Source organism: Lactuca serriola, chromosome 4 (assembly GCF_051521515.1).
Source record: "Lactuca serriola cultivar US96UC23 chromosome 4, Lser_US96UC23_V15, whole genome shotgun sequence".
Lineage (NCBI taxonomy): Eukaryota > Viridiplantae > Streptophyta > Magnoliopsida > Asterales > Asteraceae > Lactuca > Lactuca serriola.
This window is the reverse complement of record NC_136411.1, coordinates 36,107,195-36,129,392: the sequence shown is the minus strand read 5'-3', so window position 1 is coordinate 36,129,392 and position 22,198 is coordinate 36,107,195. Positions and strand designations below refer to the sequence as shown.

At 36.4% G+C, this 22,198-nt stretch overlaps 1 protein-coding gene across 2 annotated transcripts; it reads left to right on the top strand.

The window, feature by feature from the left end:
* The first annotated feature begins 17,140 nt into the window (after positions 1-17,140).
* On the top strand, positions 17,141-18,448 carry LOC145101312 (uncharacterized). Of its 2 annotated transcripts, none has more exons than XM_079038510.1 (3): positions 17,141-17,734; positions 17,807-17,962; positions 18,030-18,448. In XM_079038510.1, the coding sequence occupies exons 1-3, from the start codon at positions 17,678-17,680 to the stop codon at positions 18,252-18,254; spliced, it is 438 nt and encodes a 145-aa protein (XP_078894636.1). In that variant the 5' UTR covers positions 17,141-17,677; the 3' UTR covers positions 18,255-18,448. The 2 variants fall into 2 exon arrangements, with proteins under 2 accessions (XP_078894636.1, XP_078894637.1); XM_079038511.1 differs by having other exon boundaries at positions 17,154-17,636.
* Positions 18,449-22,198: the final 3,750 nt, after the last annotated feature.

Here is a 22,198-nt window from a genome sequence, read left to right as displayed (position 1 = left end):
TTCTTAATCGTGAATCTTGATGCAGATAAAGAAGTCCTCAAGCAATTCCTTTGATAATGTTAAAACGCGTTGTACGTCCAATAAAGTTGAGAACTTCGTGTCTTATCTACCCAACATGAAGATGTAGTCATATTCAGTTTCGGTGAATGCTTAGTTCGTAAACGTTAAATTAATGGAAATTATGTGATTCTTACCAAATAAACACAAGTCTAAGCTTCTGTTTGGCATGTACTCATAACAACTTTTAATCTCCCTATATGCTACATCCGAGGAGTTTAACAAGATATAAGTGCTGAAGTTTTGAAGTTTGGCAAGTCTAAGCTTATGTTTGGCATGTACAATAAAACTGATAAGAAACAGAAACAATACATGTGCTATGCATGTAAAGCACTCCAAAAGTGGGAAAAGATCTTTGTCTGAGTTTGAAAGCTACTGTCATTTTGCACTCAATGGCGGCATCAAAATTTCATGGTATTTAGGCTGCAAATCACAATCATGTTTACCATGTAAATGAAATCACAATCATGTTTACCATGTGATGCATTAATACCAAGATACCACGTGATGCTTTAAGAGGTAATGGTTTCATTGTAAAAGTGTAAAATATGGATAAAGAATGTGCTTACCACAATTAAATCAAAACAAAAAAAACAAATATAATGAAGAAAAACTACTCATAGTTGCCCTAAGGTCTCAAGCCAAGAAAAACTACCTGTACAAGAGGTCTTAGACGAGCATGGTTTTGGGTATGACAGAGAGTTACCCACTGTCACAGACTGTGAAGTTGAACCCAATTTGGTATCCTTTCTTCTTGTGGTCTATCTGCATAACATCATTGATAAGAAAAGTACTTCCAGTGTTATGTTAAAATTGAAATAAAGTAAGTCAAAATTAATACATTATATCTTTGAAAAAAAAGTCAAACTCGACTTTTAAGAAGCTCAACTCCGTTAGACTTAGACCATCTGCAAGAGTTTGAGGCATCCACTGGAATTTTCAGCAAATTACACAAAGGGGTGGAAATACTCCTTAGAGCATAACAGTAAGTTCTATAATCAACAGACCTAAAACACAACAAATGACTGGAGTAAGGAGAAAATTAGACAGAACACACATTTGTTGCACTTCTGATTGTGGTCAAGCTCCTCTTCTACATATATATCAAAAACCACAATCACTTATATATATAAAGATATATAATTATCTAAAAGGGTAAAAAGGGGTATAACTCATTAATGCTCCATAATTTCAGAGTATAGTCATCACTTCCACTGGCTAACTTCATAGGATCTACTTGAGAAAAGTCAACATACCATGTCCACCTTTCATGTTCCATATGATGATAAACCGCTTCACCAATTCCAGCATCCCATATCTGTATTTATTTATTTATTAACATATGCACTAATTTTATAAAAGAATTGTGTAAATTTACTATATTGTACCTTGACTATGCTATCATAGTCTGTTGATGCAAGATAGTTTATGATATAGTTGTTCCATCAAATACAACTAATCTTTGATTTTTAAGAGATTTTTAACATCAACTAATCCCAAATGCTCTAAAATTGCGCAAAACTAAGAAATTTACATAGATTTTTTAAAATCTAGCCAGCTGGCCGATTCAAGAACAGATTAAGGCAACTCCAAGAACTGTGTAAATAATAATACTCAAATGCTAAAACCCCATCACACGATTCCTGCAACAAATCAAATCACACTCATAAATGGAATGAATTGATACATCTAAAAAATATTGAATTAAAGCTAATAAGAAACATGAAAAAAAGTGTCTAACATTCTTGAAATCAACATGTCTGTTGTGCAGAAACACAATTTAAGCATACTTACTAAATTCAAGATTAAACAACAAATTCCTTCGAGCCTTTGTTCCCATATGGATTCTAAAATCCTTCATAAACCAAAGAAAGAGCCCAATTTGACCTTTTTAGTGTCACATGGATTAAGTTCTTATTAGCAAATTTCATAAAAAGTTACAATCTATTCAAATTGTAGGGTGCACATGAAAAACCAATGAGTAATGTAACAATAATGTGTGATTTTGTTGCATTTAGTATTTACAAAGATTGTTTCCTTCAACTGAAGAAACATGTCCATTAAAAAATGTCTTACTTCCACTTGTTTCACAATCAACCATTAACCAATCGCCTTCAAACAAAAAGATTTTAAAAAAAAAAAGGGAAGAGTAAAACAATATAAAATACCATCTCTTTTTGGTGACTAATATGATTGGAGACTAAACTTGTGACATCAGCAATAAGCTTCTATGCTTCAGATATTGATTGCTCCTGAAGAAAAATGAAAAATATTTTTTTTTTCAATTCTAAAATATTGGATGCTATTTCTTATTTTATATTTGAATTTAGAAATGTTATGAATGTACCTCATATGCCTTTTGAAATTCATTGATACTCTTTGTTTGTATCTCATCAACTTTATTAGCATGAGCACCTAGCTCCTTGGATTCTTCCATTAGTTTATCAAATATACCATTTATAAATTCAGATATATTTGTTGTATGGTGGATGCTGTCATTAAATCTATGAAAAAAATAAATACCCAAAAAGTTATTTAAAAGAATATCAAAAACAAGTTTTACTTAAATTATAGTTTGTTAACTTACTTCTTCAACAGAACAAACATTGGAAGAAGCCATGGCTGCAATATCTTCTAAACTTCCATTAGCACTTGCCTTGTGCAATCTTACAACGTTTTCCAGGGCTTCAATATGAGATATATACAAATTCTTTGATGCAGAAACTTTTTTCTTTAATTCAGCAATAGCCTAAATCATAAAATCATATAAACAATCAAAAAACATAAACAAAACAAAAAACAAGTAACTTAATTTGATAAAAGTAGTGGAACCTTATCATTAATGTTGATGAAAGTGTGACAAAAATTTTCAATGCATTGAAGTTGTTCAATTTGTTGAGATACAGAAGTAGCCACCATGTTGGAAAGAGAACCAATATCCCACATCATTCTCTTCCGACCTGACAACACGTATCTGCAAAACAAAATAGAGAAAATAGATAGTTGAAGAGATGTTTAGTTTAAATAAAATGTTGCTACTAATCCCATTTCTAGACCCTAAAGGAAATAATATTCCAGTAAGATCAAAGGAAATAGTGAAAGTTGTTTCTCAAAAACCTCATAAGTAACGAGCACTGACTTTTCTCATTACACTGGACAATCATAAGATGGTAACGAGCACCATGACAACCACTACAACTACCATATGTGAAACCATAACAACCGGATCAAGAAGGAAACCATACCTTAGTTCAATCCGAGCTAGGGCTTGTAAGAATGACAAAAAATCACGAGTAACATCTTCGGCGTTGTGTGGGATGAAAAGTTGTAAGGCCCTAAATCGTCGGCTCTAGGATAGAAGTAGATGGATCAGGTAAGTTCTTCATACGTTCAAGCATAATTATAACCCAATCGTCGGCTCAAGCATAATTGTAACTCAATCATAGTCACTCAACACAAAAATATGCGATTTTGGAAGGGCGGAACTCTATGGTAAAACCGATAGCAGCTTGGAACGAGATTCAAGTAAGCCAAATTCAAGATTCATGAAATTATAGGGCACACGAGGGAAACAAAAGTGGAGGATGAAAAAGAATGCGGGTTTTCAAAATTTTGGGGATTTCATTTTCCCCCGTATCTATTAAACACGCCTTTCATTAAAATTATAAAGCGACACTTATAGAGGACGCGCATTTAAGACACAGCGCCCTCCGTGTTTTTAATTTTTTTCTTATGAAGCTAATTTAAGGGCACGCAATAATGCATGACCTAAATCCTTAAATTTTTTGAAGAGATGACACTTTTTTAATGTCACTCTCTTTTGCTTCACATAAATCAATGAGTATCGTGGTTTGCACGTCGAAAAAGGGTCTTTTTCTTGTAGTGGTGGATCCAATGTACTATGGAGCAATTCACAAGAACACCTACAAGTATCCAATGTGTCGGATGAATGGTAGAAATATGTGTAACATCCCAAAAATCATGATCAAAAATTTCTTTTTAAACCATGAATAAAACCACAAGTATTAAGTCATTTCAACCATAACTAAAGGATTATATAACACAACAGAGTATCATTTCAAAATACTTGTTTGTTTTATCAGAGTAAACATCCTAGGCTAAAACTCCTTTGGTGTGTGTGCAATGCGATCACCCCGAGCTCTTCCCTCCGCTACCGGAAGTACCTGAAACCAAAACTGAAAACTGTAAACACGAAGCTTAGTGAGTTCCCCAACCTACCACATACCATATGCGCATAACCATGAACACATAACCACGTACTGGGCCCCCGCCCGCTGCATCGGGCCCTACCTGGCATCGAGCCCCGCTCGGTATACAGATCTGTCTCTCTTAGGCCCCGCCTGCCTCCGGGCCTCGCCCACTACACACATACAGACAATCAAATAGCATACTAATAAATAAACACTCTCTAACTATTCCCCGATCTAAGGCCTCGCCTAACTAGGGCCTCCCATGTCCTGCTATTGAAGTTGTGGAACCCCGTCCATACTCCTGTTAATAGTGATATACGGGCCCCCGCCCACAATCACTCCCTTCCTATCACGGGCCTCACCCCTACTCTGCTAATGTTGAGATATGGAACCCCATCCATACCCAGTTAGTGATGAGATACGGGACCTCTCCCACACTCACCTCCCTACCATGCACATTCAAATATCACAGAAACAACAAGTATAATCTAACATACAACATAAGAATCTTCCTCGGGATTGCGCCGACATCGGACCCCCGGCCCAGAGACATACTATCATCTAACATTCTACGGGCTTACCCCGACATCGTACCCCCGGTCCTAAATCTATCATACCTACTCATCCAAGAATCACAAAGACCTTTAGCATTCTAACCTTCCTCGGGCCTCGCCCGACATCAGGTTGAAACCCGGAACATATACAATAAGTGCCTATGGCTAACCCCCGGGTCTTCCTACTATACATAAACATAAACATAAACATCATGGGTCGGAAATTGTGCCTTAGACCCATACCAACATCGAGGAGACTCACCTTGCACTGCTGAAGACTAGCTGAACACTTCTGACTGCTATCAGGCGATTCCTGAACTACTGATCCTTCGGCTCCCCAAACGATTAATACCCAAAATAACACTTAGACCACAATACCCTCAAAAGTCAAACTTTGTCAAAGTCAACGGTCAAAGTCAACGCTCCGAGTTTACTTCAACTCGCCGAGTTGACTCATCAACTCGTCAAGTCCCACAATTCACAGGTTACTTCTGGACTTCGATCCTACACATCGAGTTCACCTTGAACTCATCGAGTATGCCTTCAACACGTTGGGACCCTTCTTCATCTGACTTTCCGAGTTCTCCTTTGAACTCGTCGAGTCCACCTTCATAAATTAGGGAGATTTCCTTGGAGTCGCCGAGTTCCTCCTTGAACTCGTCGAGTACGATGATCTTCAGGTCCACTATGAACCCAGACTGACTGAGTCCCTTACTAACTAAAATCGTACCTGCTAGCAGAAGGATTTTGGGCAAGGAAACAGCCTGACTGTAATGCCCGTGTTTCTAGGCTAGGCATTAATATTGACATTATAGTCTAGGTTAGCCTTTGTAACTCGTTTTTAAGAAATGAAAAGGAATTGTGTGAATATTATGTGAATTATGTGTTTTATGCTTAATTGTTAGGGTTTAATTAATTAAGAATAAAAATAAGAGTCAAAATTAAAGTGTGAGATAAGCCCGATATCTTTACATAAAGTTGTAGTGGTCGAAACAAGGATTTCGGGGATATAAAGAATACCAAAATCCGAGTTATAACGAAGAAGTTATGACATGTCGAAGTTTCGCGACAAAACAGGCACGATGCTGAATGTCGTAAAAAGTGAGTTTTTGATAAACTACTTTTTAGCCATAGTGATCTAAACGAAATTCGTAGTATTCGTTAAACCGAGAAGTTCGATAAAAAGAACGCCCAAATCTGACTTCGTATGAGTAAGTTATGATTTTTCGAAGTTTCAGCTTAGCAGTAGACAGCTAAAAACTCAAATTTTAGATCGAGTGATTTTTAGCCGACACAACCTAAACGAGAATTTAAGGTCTCGTCATTAGTAGCACAACGGTAAAAAGTCTGACGAAAACGGACGTCGGATGAAGAAGTTATGAATTTTTAACGGATTTCTTGTCCCGGTCTGTTAAAAATAATAATAATAAAATTAAATTCAAAATTAGCCAACGAAGTCTAAACGGAAGTTGTAGAGTGTAATTTTAGCTATGTGTGCATATAAAGAACATCAAAAATGGAGCTTGTATGCGAAAGTTATGGATTTTAGAAGTTTTGCTGCGAAAATCGAGAAAATTCGCATAGTCACGAGTTGCCACGTCACCCTCGCTCAAAACGTGCCACGTGTCCTACTGATTCATCCGAGCTGCTGAGTCATCCAAGCTGCTGAGTCATCCCAGCACCTGGGCTTATCTGAAGTGGTCCACTGAGAAGGCGACACGTACCCTCTTAGCACATGTCCGAGCCCTCGCAAGCCGCCACGAACCCCATACTTCGGACCTAGACCTCGGTCCACTCACAGACTGACAGCGAGCCCCTCGCATGCGCAGACCATGTGCGAGCCCTCCCTGCGAGCCTTCGGATCTGCGACGCGTTGCCTCTTCTCAGCCCTTGGATCAGAAGCCTCCCCCTATAAATAGAAGGGTGCGAACCCTCCCAGCTAGAATTTTGAAATTGGCAATTTTGGCCCCCTTTTTCACTATTTTGGCTATTTTCACATCCCCCGAAGCCCCGGTACTTATTCCAAAGCCCGAAATACTCCACGAAGTGCCCGAGAAGCCCGGAAAACTTATCTTTTCGGTTTCGAAGCCCGACCTTTGCAAATCCCGGTTTCTCAATAAAACTCCCGGTTTTATTAGAAACGATCGTTTTAGGAAATGAATTGTTGCCCGATTATCATCAAATCATGTGAGTTTATAGTCACTTTCATTTTACAGATAGATATGAAGTATTTACCTTATAATACGTGCTATGTGTAAATATATTAATTGTTTATTTGAGGTGACTGTTGAGTTGATGTTTTATACAAGTTTTAAACTGTATAAGTATTTTTATCTACAAATATGTTGGGTAGAACATGGGTAGATAGTGATGTGTGATAAAATAAAATTGATGAGAGGCCTCGATGTGTTTTGAGATCAAGTCATCTAGCGGAGTTTGGATGACGACCACGGACTTTCTAGACAGTCCAGTGGGAAACATTAGCAGGTCCACAACCTGTAGGTGTTAATAAACAAAGAGTGTTCATTCGCTGTACTCCATCCCCCTCATGGTTGCCTTTAGGACATGTATGGCTGAGGAAACCCCTTAGCAGTAGTGTCCATCCCGATGATATTCTTTAGGCTAGGTCCATTGTGAAAATTGTTTAGGGACGTAAAGTGAGGATAACGGGAATGGGTAATCAGAGTTATTATTGATTGATGAACTTAGTAAGTTTATTATTATTGTGGGTTGAAAACCCTATATGCTCACTAGGCTCCCAAGCCTGACCTACTCAGCTTTTTATGTTACAGGTAGTGGACCCCGAGCATAGTTGGAGGACAATGAGAGATTTTTGGATTATAGGCCAGTAGTTGTAAATAACAGTTGAAAGGCTTATAATGTCTTGTTTATGCTTTTGATTTGTATCGGAACATGACATCCCGAGGTTTTAATATATATGGAAAATATATACCTTCTTAATGAAGGGTTTTAATAAACTTTTATCATATGTTGTTTGGGGACCAATTCCGCAACATCTTTTAAAAAGATTTCTACGATTTTATTTTAAAAAGCATAAATTAAATCGGTCTTTTCTGGCCGAGAAATTAGGGGATGTCACACTGACTCACCGAGTCCTATAAGTGACTCGCCAAGTCACTCTATGTACAAATCTATTCAGATGATTTCAATCGATCACAAAGCATCCAGGACCCATATTTAACCTTCTAAGGTCGGAATAACACGCAAAGCTACTGCCTTTACATCCATGCATGGATCTTTTTGCTCAAAAGGCCATAACAACCTCTTAAACTTTGCATGGGGAGTTCTAATGGCATAAAGCTTCCACCTTTATGCCTTAACTGCCCACAATACTCTCGAATCTGAAAGGATCTTGCTTGGGGACGTCCAAATCCCACAAACACCCATTCATAGACCAAAATCTTCATAAAAGGGACTATAAAGAGATCTATTAAATCAAAAGCCAAGATGACGACTTGATTACGAAGAAATGCAGCCACTGAGTGTATCTTCTGGATCTACTTCTTCCTTCTTGAACCTCCAACTTCCTTCTTCTTCTTCTTCCTCTTCAAGAGTACACAAATCACATAAAGGTGGCTCACACACTCACAAGGTGCACTAGGGTTTCATGGGTAAGGGTTTGGGGTCTGGAGGATGAAGATGAGGTTGAGGGAATGAGAATATGATGCTTGAATAGGGCACCAAGTCCCGAAATTAGGGTTTCCCAACCCAGGCCAAACTCGCCGAGTCGGCCACTTAATCCGCGACACGGAACTTGCGCTTACTCGTCGAGTTCCTCCCTGGAGTCGACAAGTAGACCTCTTGACTTGGCGTTTTTCCTTTCCTTTCTTGACCTTCTAAATTCGGGGTGTTACAATATGTGTGTAACATCCCCAATTTCACGGCCAGAAAAGACCGATTTGTTTATGCTCTGTTTTAAAATCAGAGTAATCGTTTAAAGAGAACGGTTGCGGAATTTGTTCCCAAAACAAAATGTGATAAGAATTTATCAAAACATTTCTTTAAAGAAATGTATTTTCATTAAATAACAAAATCTCGGGATGTCATGTTCCGATACAGACCAAAAGCATAAACAGTATAAAGTAGACCTTACAATAGTTATCTATAACTACTGATCTATAATCCAAAATTTCGCATCATGTCAACCAACTTATGCTCTTGTGCCACTACCTGTGATACAAAGAAAATTGAGTGGGTCAGGCTTGGGAGCCTGGTGAGCATATAGGGTTTTCAACCCACAATAAAATATTATATTATATTTAATCATCACACAATCAACCCAATTACCCACCCCATTATCTCCTTTTTATTTCTTAAAGATTACCCTAAGAATCAACTATTCCTCATTCATTTATTCCTAAGGATTATCCTAAGGAATCGGCACGAAATCCATCGTTGCCAGGGTTTTCTCAATAGACACTATATCCGTAGTTACCAAGCGCTAACTCCATAGTTTTCGGGGTTTATCTCGTTTATTGACAGTATTGGTTCCGAGACTCCTCTAGCAATACATATCAATGGGTTTTTTTAGAGTACACCGGTGAACATCAAGTCCATAACACCTACAAGTTGTGAGCTTGCTAGTGTTCCACTGGACTGTCTAGAATAATATGTGGTTGTCATCCCTACTCTGCTGAATGACAAGGGCCTTCGTTTGGGTAAAGGTTTCACTCATTTTTCACCTGTCACCCTCATCTCATGATCTATATCATCTTCGTCTCATCCTCAAACTAATCTTTCCTAACACACCAACTATTTCATCTACCCGTGTTCTACCCAACATATTTGTAGTTATAAATTACATATATAGTTTAAATCATTTAAAAACTTGTATAAAACATTCATTCAACATCCATCTCAAGTAAACAAACAACGTATAAACACATAGCACGTATGTCATAGCAAATACTTCATGTCTATGTGGTAGAAGAAACTAACTACACACTCACTTGATTAGACGATGCTCGGACAACACTACGGCTCTTCGAGTAGTAATTCTTCGGTGAAACCGGAATGTTTTCTCAGAAACCGGACTTCTCGCAGGTAGAGTTTCGGCTCGAAAACTCTTTCTCTCGGGATCTTCGGGGCTTCGGGACTCACTTCGGGTGTCGGGATGATACTGGGGCTTCGGGGGTGCTTCAAAAGGGCTAGAGAGGTTATCGGGAGTAAGAGAGTGAAGGAATTAGCAACTATGGTCGGTTGGCGGTTGCCATTCGATTTCTATTTATAGGGCCATTTTTCTGGATTCACGTCGTGAATCTCAAATATTCACGCCGTGAGTTCAGTAGTCATCAGGTTCGTCATCGCAACTTGCGTCTGTTAGGCTCCAGGAGTCATAAATACTGAGTTCACATCGTGAACTCTGACACAGTGTCGGGGTTCGTGCCCCGAACTTCATAAATTCATATCTTTCGCATACGAGCTCCGTTTTTGACGTTCTTTATATGCACTCGTAGGTAAGATTATGCTCTACAACTCTCGTTTAGACTCTGTCAGCTAGTTTTGACTTTAATTTTTATAATATTATTTTTAGTAGGCTGGGACAAGAAAACTTTGTTAGGACTTCACAACTCCTTCATCTGACGTCCGTTTTTGTCTTTATTTTTACCGTTGGACTACTATCGACGAGATCTTCGATTCTCATTTAGATTGTTTCGGCTAGAAACCACTTGATCTCATATTCGAACTGTGGGCTGCATACCGCTAAGTCGAAACTTCGAAAAATCATAACTTCCTCATACGGAGTCAGATTTAGACGTTCTTTTTATGCACACTCTCGGTTTAACGTATTCTATGAATTTTATTTAGATAGCTAATTCCAAATATTGCTATAACATAAATTCACTATTTACGTCGCGATGTGTCGTGCTGGTTTTGTCGCGAAACTTTGACAGGTCATAACTTCTTCATTATAACTCGGATTTCGGCGTTCTTTATATGTACAAAATCCTTGTAACATATACTATAACTTAGTTAGGATTAATACTTCTAAATAATATTCCATCAAAATTCATTTTTTATGCTTATCGTCTCTAAAGTGACTAGCCCGGATCTACGGACGTTACAATCATCTCCCCCATAGGATGATTACGTCTCGGAATCATCAACGATAATAGGACTTGTATAATGATTCCATACGTTATATTTCCATCCTAAGTAATAACCTTAATATATATGTTTCTTCGAACGATTATCTAACTTTTGGGCTTCTTGACTGCAGACGATGCTCAATCTTGCATTTACTTTTCGTACTATGTTGGACTTTCAATCATAACCTTCAAGTTACAAAATAAGTCCTTATTGTGGACTCCTTCTTCTTCTTCTTAGGATAAGTACTTCCCTTTATCTATTGTAACAGATCGATGGGTCATGTTCTAATGACCTCTTATCATATGATGCAACGCTTAGACTCAAGTCTCTTAGAGTCAAATTCCAAAATGGAATACACCTTCCTTCATATTCTAATGTGATATAATCACATTTTAGCATGTAGCATTTCTAGCTACCAATTTCTCTAACAAAGAGCGCGATGCTATTGATCGCATTGATTTCAATCTTCTATCTTGAGTCAGATGTTACATCGAACTTGGTTCTCTGAACCACATAACAAACTCATCGTATTAGGACTCAATTTGATATCACCACTAGGGTCAGAATATCAATCATCTTCTTAGTCATTACCGAAACAATGGTAACGACATACCTGAATAAAAACGAAATCAATCACTAACTTCTTGGTAACCTTGTGACTTTCCCTGATCCAAGCGTGAGTCATGTGCTTCCAGTAGTATAGATTTCTATTACTATTCACACCTACTCATACTCGTCCCAAGTATTGTCTCGTAGTCCCCAAGTCCTAAAATCACCAAACAATTTAACACATATGAATGTGTCCAATTAATCATACAAATTTTCCTAGACTCTACTAGGACTTCTTCCATGCGTATCTTCAATCATCAATTCTATTTCAACTCGGTTGGTGATGGAAATTCCAGACGATGGGGCAACTTCAAGAATTACACCAATCATTCTGTTATTTTATCAAACTTATTCTAAAGGCAAGATACCACTCTTACGATATCTTCCGATAGGTGTCATTCACTATCATAAGCCTTTCATTTCCTCCATTTAATCAATTCTCTACGATTCTTCTCCATTACGTTTTGTACATCCAAGTAGACGTTGGGTGTATCGGGCGAGAATTTAAGATAAGAAAGCTTTATTTACGATAGACATACAAATCTCCTTATCACTCTGAAATTTTTACATGCTAGTTCTAATATCATAGTCATACGCTTAGAATCCTAAACTCATAAGGTTTACAGATCCGGTTGGCAACAAACCATAGATCCGAACAAATAATAGCATATATGGAAAACATATAGCATTTAGCACATAAAAGCATTTTAGGCATCTTTCCTAAAATATACTAGTGCTCGTGTCTAAAATATGGTAGACACTCATCTCACAATCATCGCTTAGCATTCTAAGTTTAAGTCTAGAAATCCTACAAATTCCTAGTTCGCTTAAACTAATGCTCTGATACCAACTGTGACATCCCCAATTTCACGGTCAGAAAATACCGATTTGTTTATGCTTTGTTTTAAAATCAGAGTAATCGTTTAAAGAAAACGTTTGCTGAATTTGTTCCTAAAACAAAATGTGATAAGAATTTATCAAAACATTTCTTTAAAGAAATGTATTTTCATTAAATAACAAATTATTGGGATGTCATGTTCCAATACAGACCAAAAGCATAAACAGTATAAAGTAGAACTTACAACAGTTATTTATAACTACTGATCTATAATCCAAAATCTCTCGTCATGTCAACCAACTTATGCTCTTGTGCCACTACCTGTGATACAATGAAAACTGAGTGGGTCAGGCTTGGGAGTCTGGTGAGCATATAGGGTTTTCAACCCACAATAAAATATTATATTATATTTAATCATCACACAATCAACCCAATTACCCACCCCATTATCTCCTTTTTATTTCTTAAAGATTACCCTAAGAATCAACTATTCCTCGTTCATTTATTCCTAAGGATTATCCTAAGGAATCGGCACGAAATCCATCGTTGCCAGGGTTTTCTCAACAGACACTATATCCGTAGTTACCAAGCGCTAACTCCATAGTCGTCGGGGTTTATCTCGTTTATTGACAGTATTGGTTCCGAGACTCCTCTAGCAATACATATCAATGGGTTTTTTAGAGTACACCGGTGAACATCAAGTCCACAACACCTACAAGTTGTGAGCTTGCTAATGTTCCATTGGACTGTCTAGAATAGTCCGTGATTGTCATCCCTACTCTGTTGAATGACGGGGGCCTTCTTTTGGGTAAAGGTTTCACTCATTTTTCACCTGTCACCCTCATCTCATGACCTATATCGCAACTTGCATCTGTCAGGCTCCAGAAGTCATAAATACTGAGTTCACGTCGTGAACTCTGACACAGTGTCGGGGTTCGCGCCCCGAACTTCATAAATTCATATCTTTCGCAGACGAGCTCCGTTTTTTACGTTCTATATATGCACGCGTAGGTGAGATTATGCTCTACAACTCTCATTTAGACTCCGTCGGCTAGTTTTGACATTAATTTTTATTATATTATTTTTAGTAGGCCGGGACAGGAAAACTCCGTTAGGAATTCACAACTCCTTCATCTTACGTCCGTTTTTGTCTGTCTTTTTACCGTTGGACTACTATCGATGAGATCTTCGATTCTCATTTAGATTGTTTCGGCCAGAAACCACTCGATCTCATATTCGAACTTTGGGCTGCATACCGCTAAGTCGAAACTTCGAAAAATCATAACTTCCTCATACGAAGTCAGATTTAAACGTTCTTTTTATGCACACTCTCGGTTTAACGTATTCTATGACTTTCATTTAGATAGCTAAGGCCAAATATTGCTCTAACGTAAATTCACTATTTACGTCGCGTTGTGTCGTGCTGGTTTTGTCGCGAAACTTCGACAAGTCATAACTTCTTTGTTATAACTCGGTTTCGGCGTTCTTTATATGGTAATAACTTAGTTAAGATTAATCGTTCTAAATAATCTTCCATAAAAAGTCATGTTTGATGCTTATCGTCTCTAAATTGACTAGCTCGGATCTACGTGCGTTACAATGTGGCCATCTATGGAATTCATTGCACCTTTGCCACCATTGAAGAGAAACATTCCAAGTAGACCTAAAGTTAATAGAATAAAGGATGCAAGTGAAAGGGGTGCAAGACACACTGTGTCAAAGGTTAGGAAAAAAAATTATGTGTAGTGTAAGCAAGCAAGTAGGACATAACAAGGTTACATGTTCTCGAGCTAAAAAAACAACAAAACTCGGTGTAAAGAAAAGGAAGAGAACATATGGTAATGATGGGGAAGGAAGCAGTGTTAAGAAGGCAATGGATGGTAAATATGAGCAAGGAACTAAGGGTAATAATGGCACTAATGGTAATGATGTGGAAGGAAGCAGTAGTAAGAAGGCAATGGATGGTAAAGATGAGCAAGGAACTAGGGGTAATAAGGGCACTAATGGTAATGACGAGGAAGGAAGTTGTGGTAAGAAGGCAATGTATGGTAAAGATGAGCAAGGAGGTAGGGGTAAGAAGGTAATTATCAAGAAAAGAAAGAAGTCTAAAAGAATAATCAAGAAAAAACTTGCTACAAGGTTTGAGGGTAAGATTGGGGAAGGCAACACTAGTGACAAGCCAATGGAACTTGAATAGGAATTAAATTTCAATGCTTGTCATTACGTACTTGTTATTTAGGATCAAATTGTGATGTTTCAGATTAATTGTGGATGTTTGGTCTTATGTACTTGTGATGTTTCGAAATAAGTTTGGATGTTTGGTGTTATGTACAACCGTTTGTAATGTTGATGGTTTGAATGTACTTATGATTGTGTGTTAGTTATGGACGTGCATGGTATTGGGGTTCATTTTTGACATTAGTTTAACTGCATATGGTCCCATTTGTTCAAGTTGAAGCTATTTCCAATGTCACTATCAACAAATAAACTACGAATGTAACATGGGATCCCATCTAACATACCCATTGTTTGTTGATTAAATTAAAATAAAGGTACATGGACAATATAGTACTTTCCATTAAAAGGAAATTAACATCAGCAAACTATTACAACTTGTAAACAATTATGTCAAAGAAAACAATCCAACTAACAACTAAACACATCTTTAGCTTCCAAATCGTTGATTCAAGCTTCTTTTTTGACCTAGTCAAACCTGCAATCATAACTGCTTCAACACTCATATTCTTAGTGTTTGCTTCTTCTACCCAACAAATAAAACCATTACGAGGTCCTTAACAAAATGAATTTTCAAGTGTGAGAGACTGAGAATGGAACAGACTAATAAATTAGGGCTAATGTACAAACTACCACACACCTTAGTGGGGCAAGCATAGAAGGGTCTTCCAGGGTTGGACGAAGTGAAAGACATTCTTATTATGGCAACACATCCACACGAGAATTTCACTATTTTCGCTTCGTTAATTCCAAGGGATCTATAATTCTGAAAGCAAACAATCACAGGGAAAAATAAAGGTACTATCGAGTAAGGAAGTAAACTACTTATAAAGAGGAAATGACGAAAATACCCCTTTGTTTGACCTCATGCACATCTGTCATAGTTGGTGCACCAAACACACTTAGTTAACATTAACTAAGGCAAACAAAAGTTACCCAAAATCAACACCAATGAACGCAAAAAGTTATAACTCATTCATTTCAATTTACATTTCACCAATATCATACCAAAATGCTTGTTACAGGTAACCAGGACTTCAAAAAACATCCAAAATGTACCATTACAACCACCACTGGAGTACCACTATCTACACTAACTAGATTACCACTAACACAAACGAAACACACATAATCCTAATAACATATATAACAAGAAACACCATTAAACCTAACAGTAGATTACGAGCACTAGATTAGCATACCACTACAACTCATTTCCATGAGATTCACTTGTTGATTATCAAGGGAACGACAAAAATCATGATCAGGAGCATGACGATGACAACACCCACAACCAACAGTGCAATCACTTTAATCTGCTTCTCGACATGGTCGAACCTTTGCTGCATGTTGAGGACATCCACCCTGGAATAAAGGTAATCGCGACCCATCTCCTCCTTCATACGCTCAACCTGACCTTGTTGCTCAGCTATCTTTTCAACACAGTCACAAAAGATCATGTGCAAATTGTTCAAGTTAAGCCCGTCTGTTGAGCTTATCGAGTTATTGGAGTTTATAGTATTTGATGATGGTGGTGGGGTAGGATCCATGGAAGACATTGAAGGGAAAAGGGAGTATTGTCGAATGGTTGTCGGCTAGTATTTGGCCGGAAATGGTAACAATAATTTAGGGTTTTGTCTAGCAGATCTTTCAATTATATACTAGGGGACCACTGAACCCTTAGGGTCCAAGCAAGCCAACTCGTTTGTGAGTCGATGATGCATGTGTAATCTGAGTTAGGTGAGTAGACTCGCTAACTGAGTTGGTTGATGACTAGGCAAGGAAACCCATTGAATTGAGTCAAAATCCAAAATTAGCCGGTTAAATGTGACTTCACGACCTTATAAAACCAAAAAAATAACATAAGAGACCTTTTAAACCAAAATGAATAACTTGGTTAAATGTGACTTCACGACCTTATAAAACCAAAAAAAATAACATAAGAGATCTTTTAAACCAAAATGGATAACTTGGTGGGGGCTAAAGTAACATTTTCCCAAACACAAAATACTCAAATTCCTTTTGTTAACAAGTGTCTCTTTAAATTTGAACATGGATGTTCATATTTCTCATGAGTTTCTTTTTCTTTTGGATTTCCCCTTCATCGTTTTAACTTTTAACATAAAAATGATAAATCAGTAATATGATGATGAAAATAATTGCCGATGTACCCAATAAACTGCAGAAACAAGTTAAAATTACGTAAGCTGACAGTGAATAGTCACTTGTCTGCGATACAATCGAGATCGATCAAAGGGAACGTTTGTTCTAAATCATGTTTCCCCCTTTTTTCCCAATCGACCTCAGATTGCATCATCTCAACCTTGAATCATACTCTTTTCATCCATCCCCAAATCTAACAAGGTTTTGGTCCACCTTTTCCGCCCTCAAAAATGTCATAACATCGCCCAAAGTTAAAGCAGCAGCAGCAGGCCTGTCTCTCCCTTTCTCGGGCAGCGCGTCCTCCAACAGGTGAACTCCTATTTCATTTTTTTATGTAATCGGGAAATCTAAGAACCCTAATCGCAAAAGCCAAGGATTACAACGATTTTGTCTCGACTTTATTGATTTGGTGAAGTTTCGGGATGGAAAAAAGTAGAAATTTGGTGTCGGTTTTCAAACTAAAATCCACTGTTTTGTTAAAGCAAAGCTTTAAAAAAAGAAGATCTCTCTCCATCTCTCTCTTTCTCTTTCTCTCTCTGTGTTGTCTTCTTACATGGCGCACACGCACACAGTGCGTGTATGCGATACAGTGAAAGTGACCCAAATAAAGAAAGAAAGAAAGAGTGGTCAGCAGCCTACAGGGTACACTAAAATGATGATGAGGGAATCTCTTTTTCTCTTTCACTGTTAACTTTACCAGTTTCCTCTTCCCTATTTCATCTTTTTTTTCACACACAAACACTTCTGTCTTGTGATTATCATTTTCTTGTAGTGTTTGTGATGCTTTTGGACCTGTGTGTGATGAGATGATCTAAAATGTCAGTTCTCTATATGGGTTTTTCTTTAACTGATGACCTTGTAAGTAGTCCCATTCCTCTCTTCTTTCGATTTCACACTTTATGATTTGTTATAAAATGTCAATTCTTGATATGGGTTCTTCGTTCTTAGATGATCTTGTAAGCCTTTTTTTCCCCTTTCCATCTGTTTGTCTATTTCATTACGTTTCTTGATAATTTATCGATTTACAGGAGATGAAAGAAGGGGTGGTGGTTCAATTGAAAGACGACACCGGTTTTGATTTGGAACCGGAGTTTGAGTTTTGGCCGGTTCAACACCCAACCGAACCTTCCCATGAAGATAGACCGGTTCAGTGTCCAATCCCTCACTCTTCCCACCTCATCAATGTAAGTCTTTTCAAGTTTCTTGAATCTTGATAATCGCGAATTGTTCTAATAACTTCTGGTGTTATAGGATGAAAAAATGCAGGATGATCGGTTTTCTGATCGGAAGAGACCGGAAGTTACAGAACCACCGGCGGCCACCATTAGAACAGTTCGGAAAAGGCATCACGACCACACAGATACCATCGCACCATTGCTGCAAACGCCGACTGTGGCTGTTTATCCTCATTTGCATCAGAAGATGAATACGACTGTTTTCAATAAGTTTCATCAAGTTCACAGGTTTGAATCTTGAAATAGGAGATCAAAATCTGGAATTGATGCTTAAGTTGCAGGTTTTTATGCATTCTGATCATCATGATGTTTTATGACAAGTTAACTTTTAGGTTTAAGGTGATGATAATAGTGGATTAGATGATGATGTAGTACTTTGGTGAAACTATATACTATTTATGTATGTATAATACGATATGAGCTACTGTTTCTGTCCATGTGTTATCCGACTTTTGACCACTAATTTCATAAGATTGATGGATCACCAAACGGTTTGTTTAAATTCAAAAAGTAATAATCGGATATTCCTCAATAACCAAATTCATTTAATTCATCATTAACACTTTCTTTTGTTTCGTAAGGATGAAAAAAAGAGCAAACTACAATTTTGGTTTCTGAGACCACCTCGACCTTTAATACTATTTTTTTAGGGAAAAATGCTCGACCTTTAATACTATTTTTTTAGGGAAAAATGCAGAAAAGCCCAACCAGTTATACATATATATGCAGAAAAACCTTTATATAATTTTTATATTCAGAAAAACCCTTATATTAATAGTTATCATTCGAAAAAAACCAAAATACAAGGTTTTAAGAGAAATTGACAACTAAAAATATAATGTCGCTTACATTTTTGTTTATCAATATGACATTGATTTTAATCGGGATAAAAACAATTAGTTAAGAAATAAAAAATCAAACATATTAAGAATACAATCAAATGAAAGTAATCGAAATTTACATGTTTTTGCATATAATCAAAGTATAAGGGATATGTATATCATATCATATGATCGTTTCTTTTAAAAATCTACAATTTGGTTTTATTTGAAATGTAAATAATAATATAAGGATTTTTTGAACATAAAAATAATATAAGGGTTTTTCTGCATATATATGTATAATTGGTTGGGCTTTTCTGTATTTTTCCCATTTTTTTACACTATATCTATAATTACAGTGTAAAAAAGATCCTTCAAATACTAAAATCCTCCGACCCATTATATTCATATACTGTCCCTTTTAAACTTCAAAATACTATATTTGTCCATCTTAATTTCTTAATATCATATTTACCCTTCATAAACCTTTAAAATATCATATTTGCCTAAATAATTTTTTATAATGTTTTTAATATTTTATAATCAATTTTTATACCTTAGAATTATTATAATAATTACTCTTCATCTTCAACCCTCTCTATGGAATGTATATTTTGGTTGTTTAGTTTTTGTTGTTGTTGATTATTATCATGTTGTTGATGGAGGATATTTTAGATATTACTATTGATATTTTAATGTTTAAAAAGTATATGTATATATATATATATATATATATATATATATATATATATATATATATATATATATATATATATATATATATATATATATATATATATGCTATTTTGATGTTTAAAAAGGACATATGATATTTTGATGTTTAAAAAGGACATATATGATATTTAGAAATTTTATGAAGGGTAAATATGATATTTAGAAATTAAGTTGGGTAAATATAATATTTTGATATTTAAGAAAGGCATATATGAAATTCTCCCTATTATATTTAACACTAAAAAGAATATTCTACATATATTTTTCTTTAATCAACATTATATTTAGTGATGCATTAAAATCCAACATTGTATATAGTGTTACATTACATTATATATAAGACAAAATTGTAAAAATGGTCTCTGTGGTATGCAAAATTTTGGGGTTTTAGTCCAAACCTCGAGTTTTTTGGATTCATAGTCCTTTTAGAGTAGTTTGTATGAGGAATTGGTCCCAAAACTTAACTTCCGTTGACTTGATGTTGTTAACCCTCTCATGTGCCTTTCATATGAGGGTATATTTGTCTTTTTACTTCTAAGAGATCATTTTTACGTTGAAAAAAATTATATCCCTCTTTTTTTTAAAAAATTAATACCTATTTATTTATTTTAATAATTAAAAAATAAAAGATCTCTCTCTCTCTCTCTCTCTCTCTCTTTCCACCTTCATCTCCATAACCTACAACGAAAAATACACAGTAAAACCACACACACATCGTCCACATGATTACTAAAAGCACTCACCCTCAAAATAAAATTAACTAATTTCAAATCAAAAAACACAAATGTGTTCAACTTTCTTATTCCTGATGGGGATGCGCAAAGAAAAAGTCGCTCTTGTTCAAGTTTCTTTTCACAGACAAATGAGAAACACAAGAAACACAAATCAAATCCAGAAAACATTGGAACTCCATTGGAGCAGTACTGTAAATCAAAAACGCAAAATGAAAGTGAAGAAGAGTCAATGAGGCATTTGGTTGAACAGGTGGTGTGTGTATGTTCACCATCGATGAAGCATGGTATACTGGTGATGAGTTCCATCAATTAGACAAGCATGCTGATAAAATCAAGATTTCAATCTGCAAAAAAACCTCATCTTCAAACTGTTTTATCACGAAAAATCTCGTTTTCAGGGGTTCTATTTTATCAAGAAAAATCACATTCGTGTTTGATTTGAAGCATCGAAGGATTTCTTATTTGAACATGTCTTTGTCTTCGTCTGTTCGGAGAAGCTGAAAAATGGAAGGCTACAATCAGAAAGCTCTGATGGCGGAGTGTGGTTTTGCAGTAGTTAAACAGTCACAAGAGGGGAAAGACAGAGGCAACTAGTTTACCGGTTCTTCTTCCTCTCGTTTCATCGAAGCCAAAATTGAGGACCATTGCAAACGAGGGGATGTTTTGAGTTGTTGATCGACAGGGCAGAATGAGGGAGGAAAGAGAGAAACTGAAATAGGGGCGACAACCTTGGTTCGCCGTATTCTTTCCTCGTCGGAGACGTACAACGAGAGAGAGAAGAGAGGTACAATGTAGAGGAAGAGAGATTAGCTGGTGGGTACGTTTGGGGTTGTGCTCGACGGTAAAATGGTGGAGAAGAGGTGGAGGGCAGCCGGTGGGTAAAATCTAAAGGGCAGCAACACTTTATTTTCTTCGTGCCCCATCTGGTGAAACAAGGGAAGAGAAAAAGGGAGAGAAAGAGAGAGAGAGAGAGAGAGAGAGAGAGAGAGAGAGAGAGAGAGAGCTTTTTTTAATTATAAAAATAAATAAATACGTATTTAAAAAAAAGGAATATATTTTTTCAGTGCAAAAATGGTCTTTTAGAAGTGAAAAGACAAATATACCCTCATGTGAGAGGCACATGAGGGGATTAACAACAACAAGTTAACGGAAGTTAAGTTCGAGGACCAATTCCACATACAAACCACTCCAAAAAAACCATGAATCCAAAAAACGCGGGGTTTGGACTAAAACCCCAAAAATTTGAATACCACAGGACCATTTTTGCAATTTTGTCTATATATAATGTTAGGTATACCACAAGGTTGGAGCATTATAGTGTAAAAATAGTTTTTTAGTGTAGGGTTGAAGATTCCTTAATTGAACATCCTTTTTTTGATTTTGGTCCCAAGATATAGTTTATAATTTTGATTGTTAGTTTAATTTTTTGTATCTATTTTGGTTATTGAATGGTTACTTTTAAGAGAAATTTCTAAAAAAAAAAACTAAATTACAACCTCAAATGCCAAAAAAATAACAAAAATAACCAATCATCAAGTCTCGCATAAGAGTGGCTTCTAAGAAGTGATATCTATTAAAGGGTCAAACTTTTCATTTTAGTTTTACGGTTCGCATAAGCTACTCTGCGAACTCACTCTATGAATATCCGGTCTGCAAAAACATAAATTAAGAACGACTCTGCAAAAGACGAACAAGTTCGAGAGACGTCTTACCATGGCCTCAATATTCGTATTGCAAACTTAGTAAAGTGTACAAACAGTTAATGAGAAATCAGAATTCGTGCATAGAAATTATGACTTTTTTTCTAATATAAAATGGTAGAATTTATTTAAAAAAAAAAAAAAAAAAACAATTTCGTCTGATCTTTCATTTCAGAAATATGAACAAACTTTTTG

Coding starts and splice junctions, on each gene's coding strand:
- LOC145101312 (XM_079038510.1), top strand. CDS start 17,678: ATGATTTGTTATAAAATGTCAATTCTTGATATGGGTTCTTCGTTCTTA. Junction 17,735..17,806: donor CTTCGTTCTTAGATGATCTT/GTAAGCCTTTTT, acceptor ATCGATTTACAG/GAGATGAAAGAAGGGGTGGT. Junction 17,963..18,029: donor ACTCTTCCCACCTCATCAAT/GTAAGTCTTTTC, acceptor CTGGTGTTATAG/GATGAAAAAATGCAGGATGA.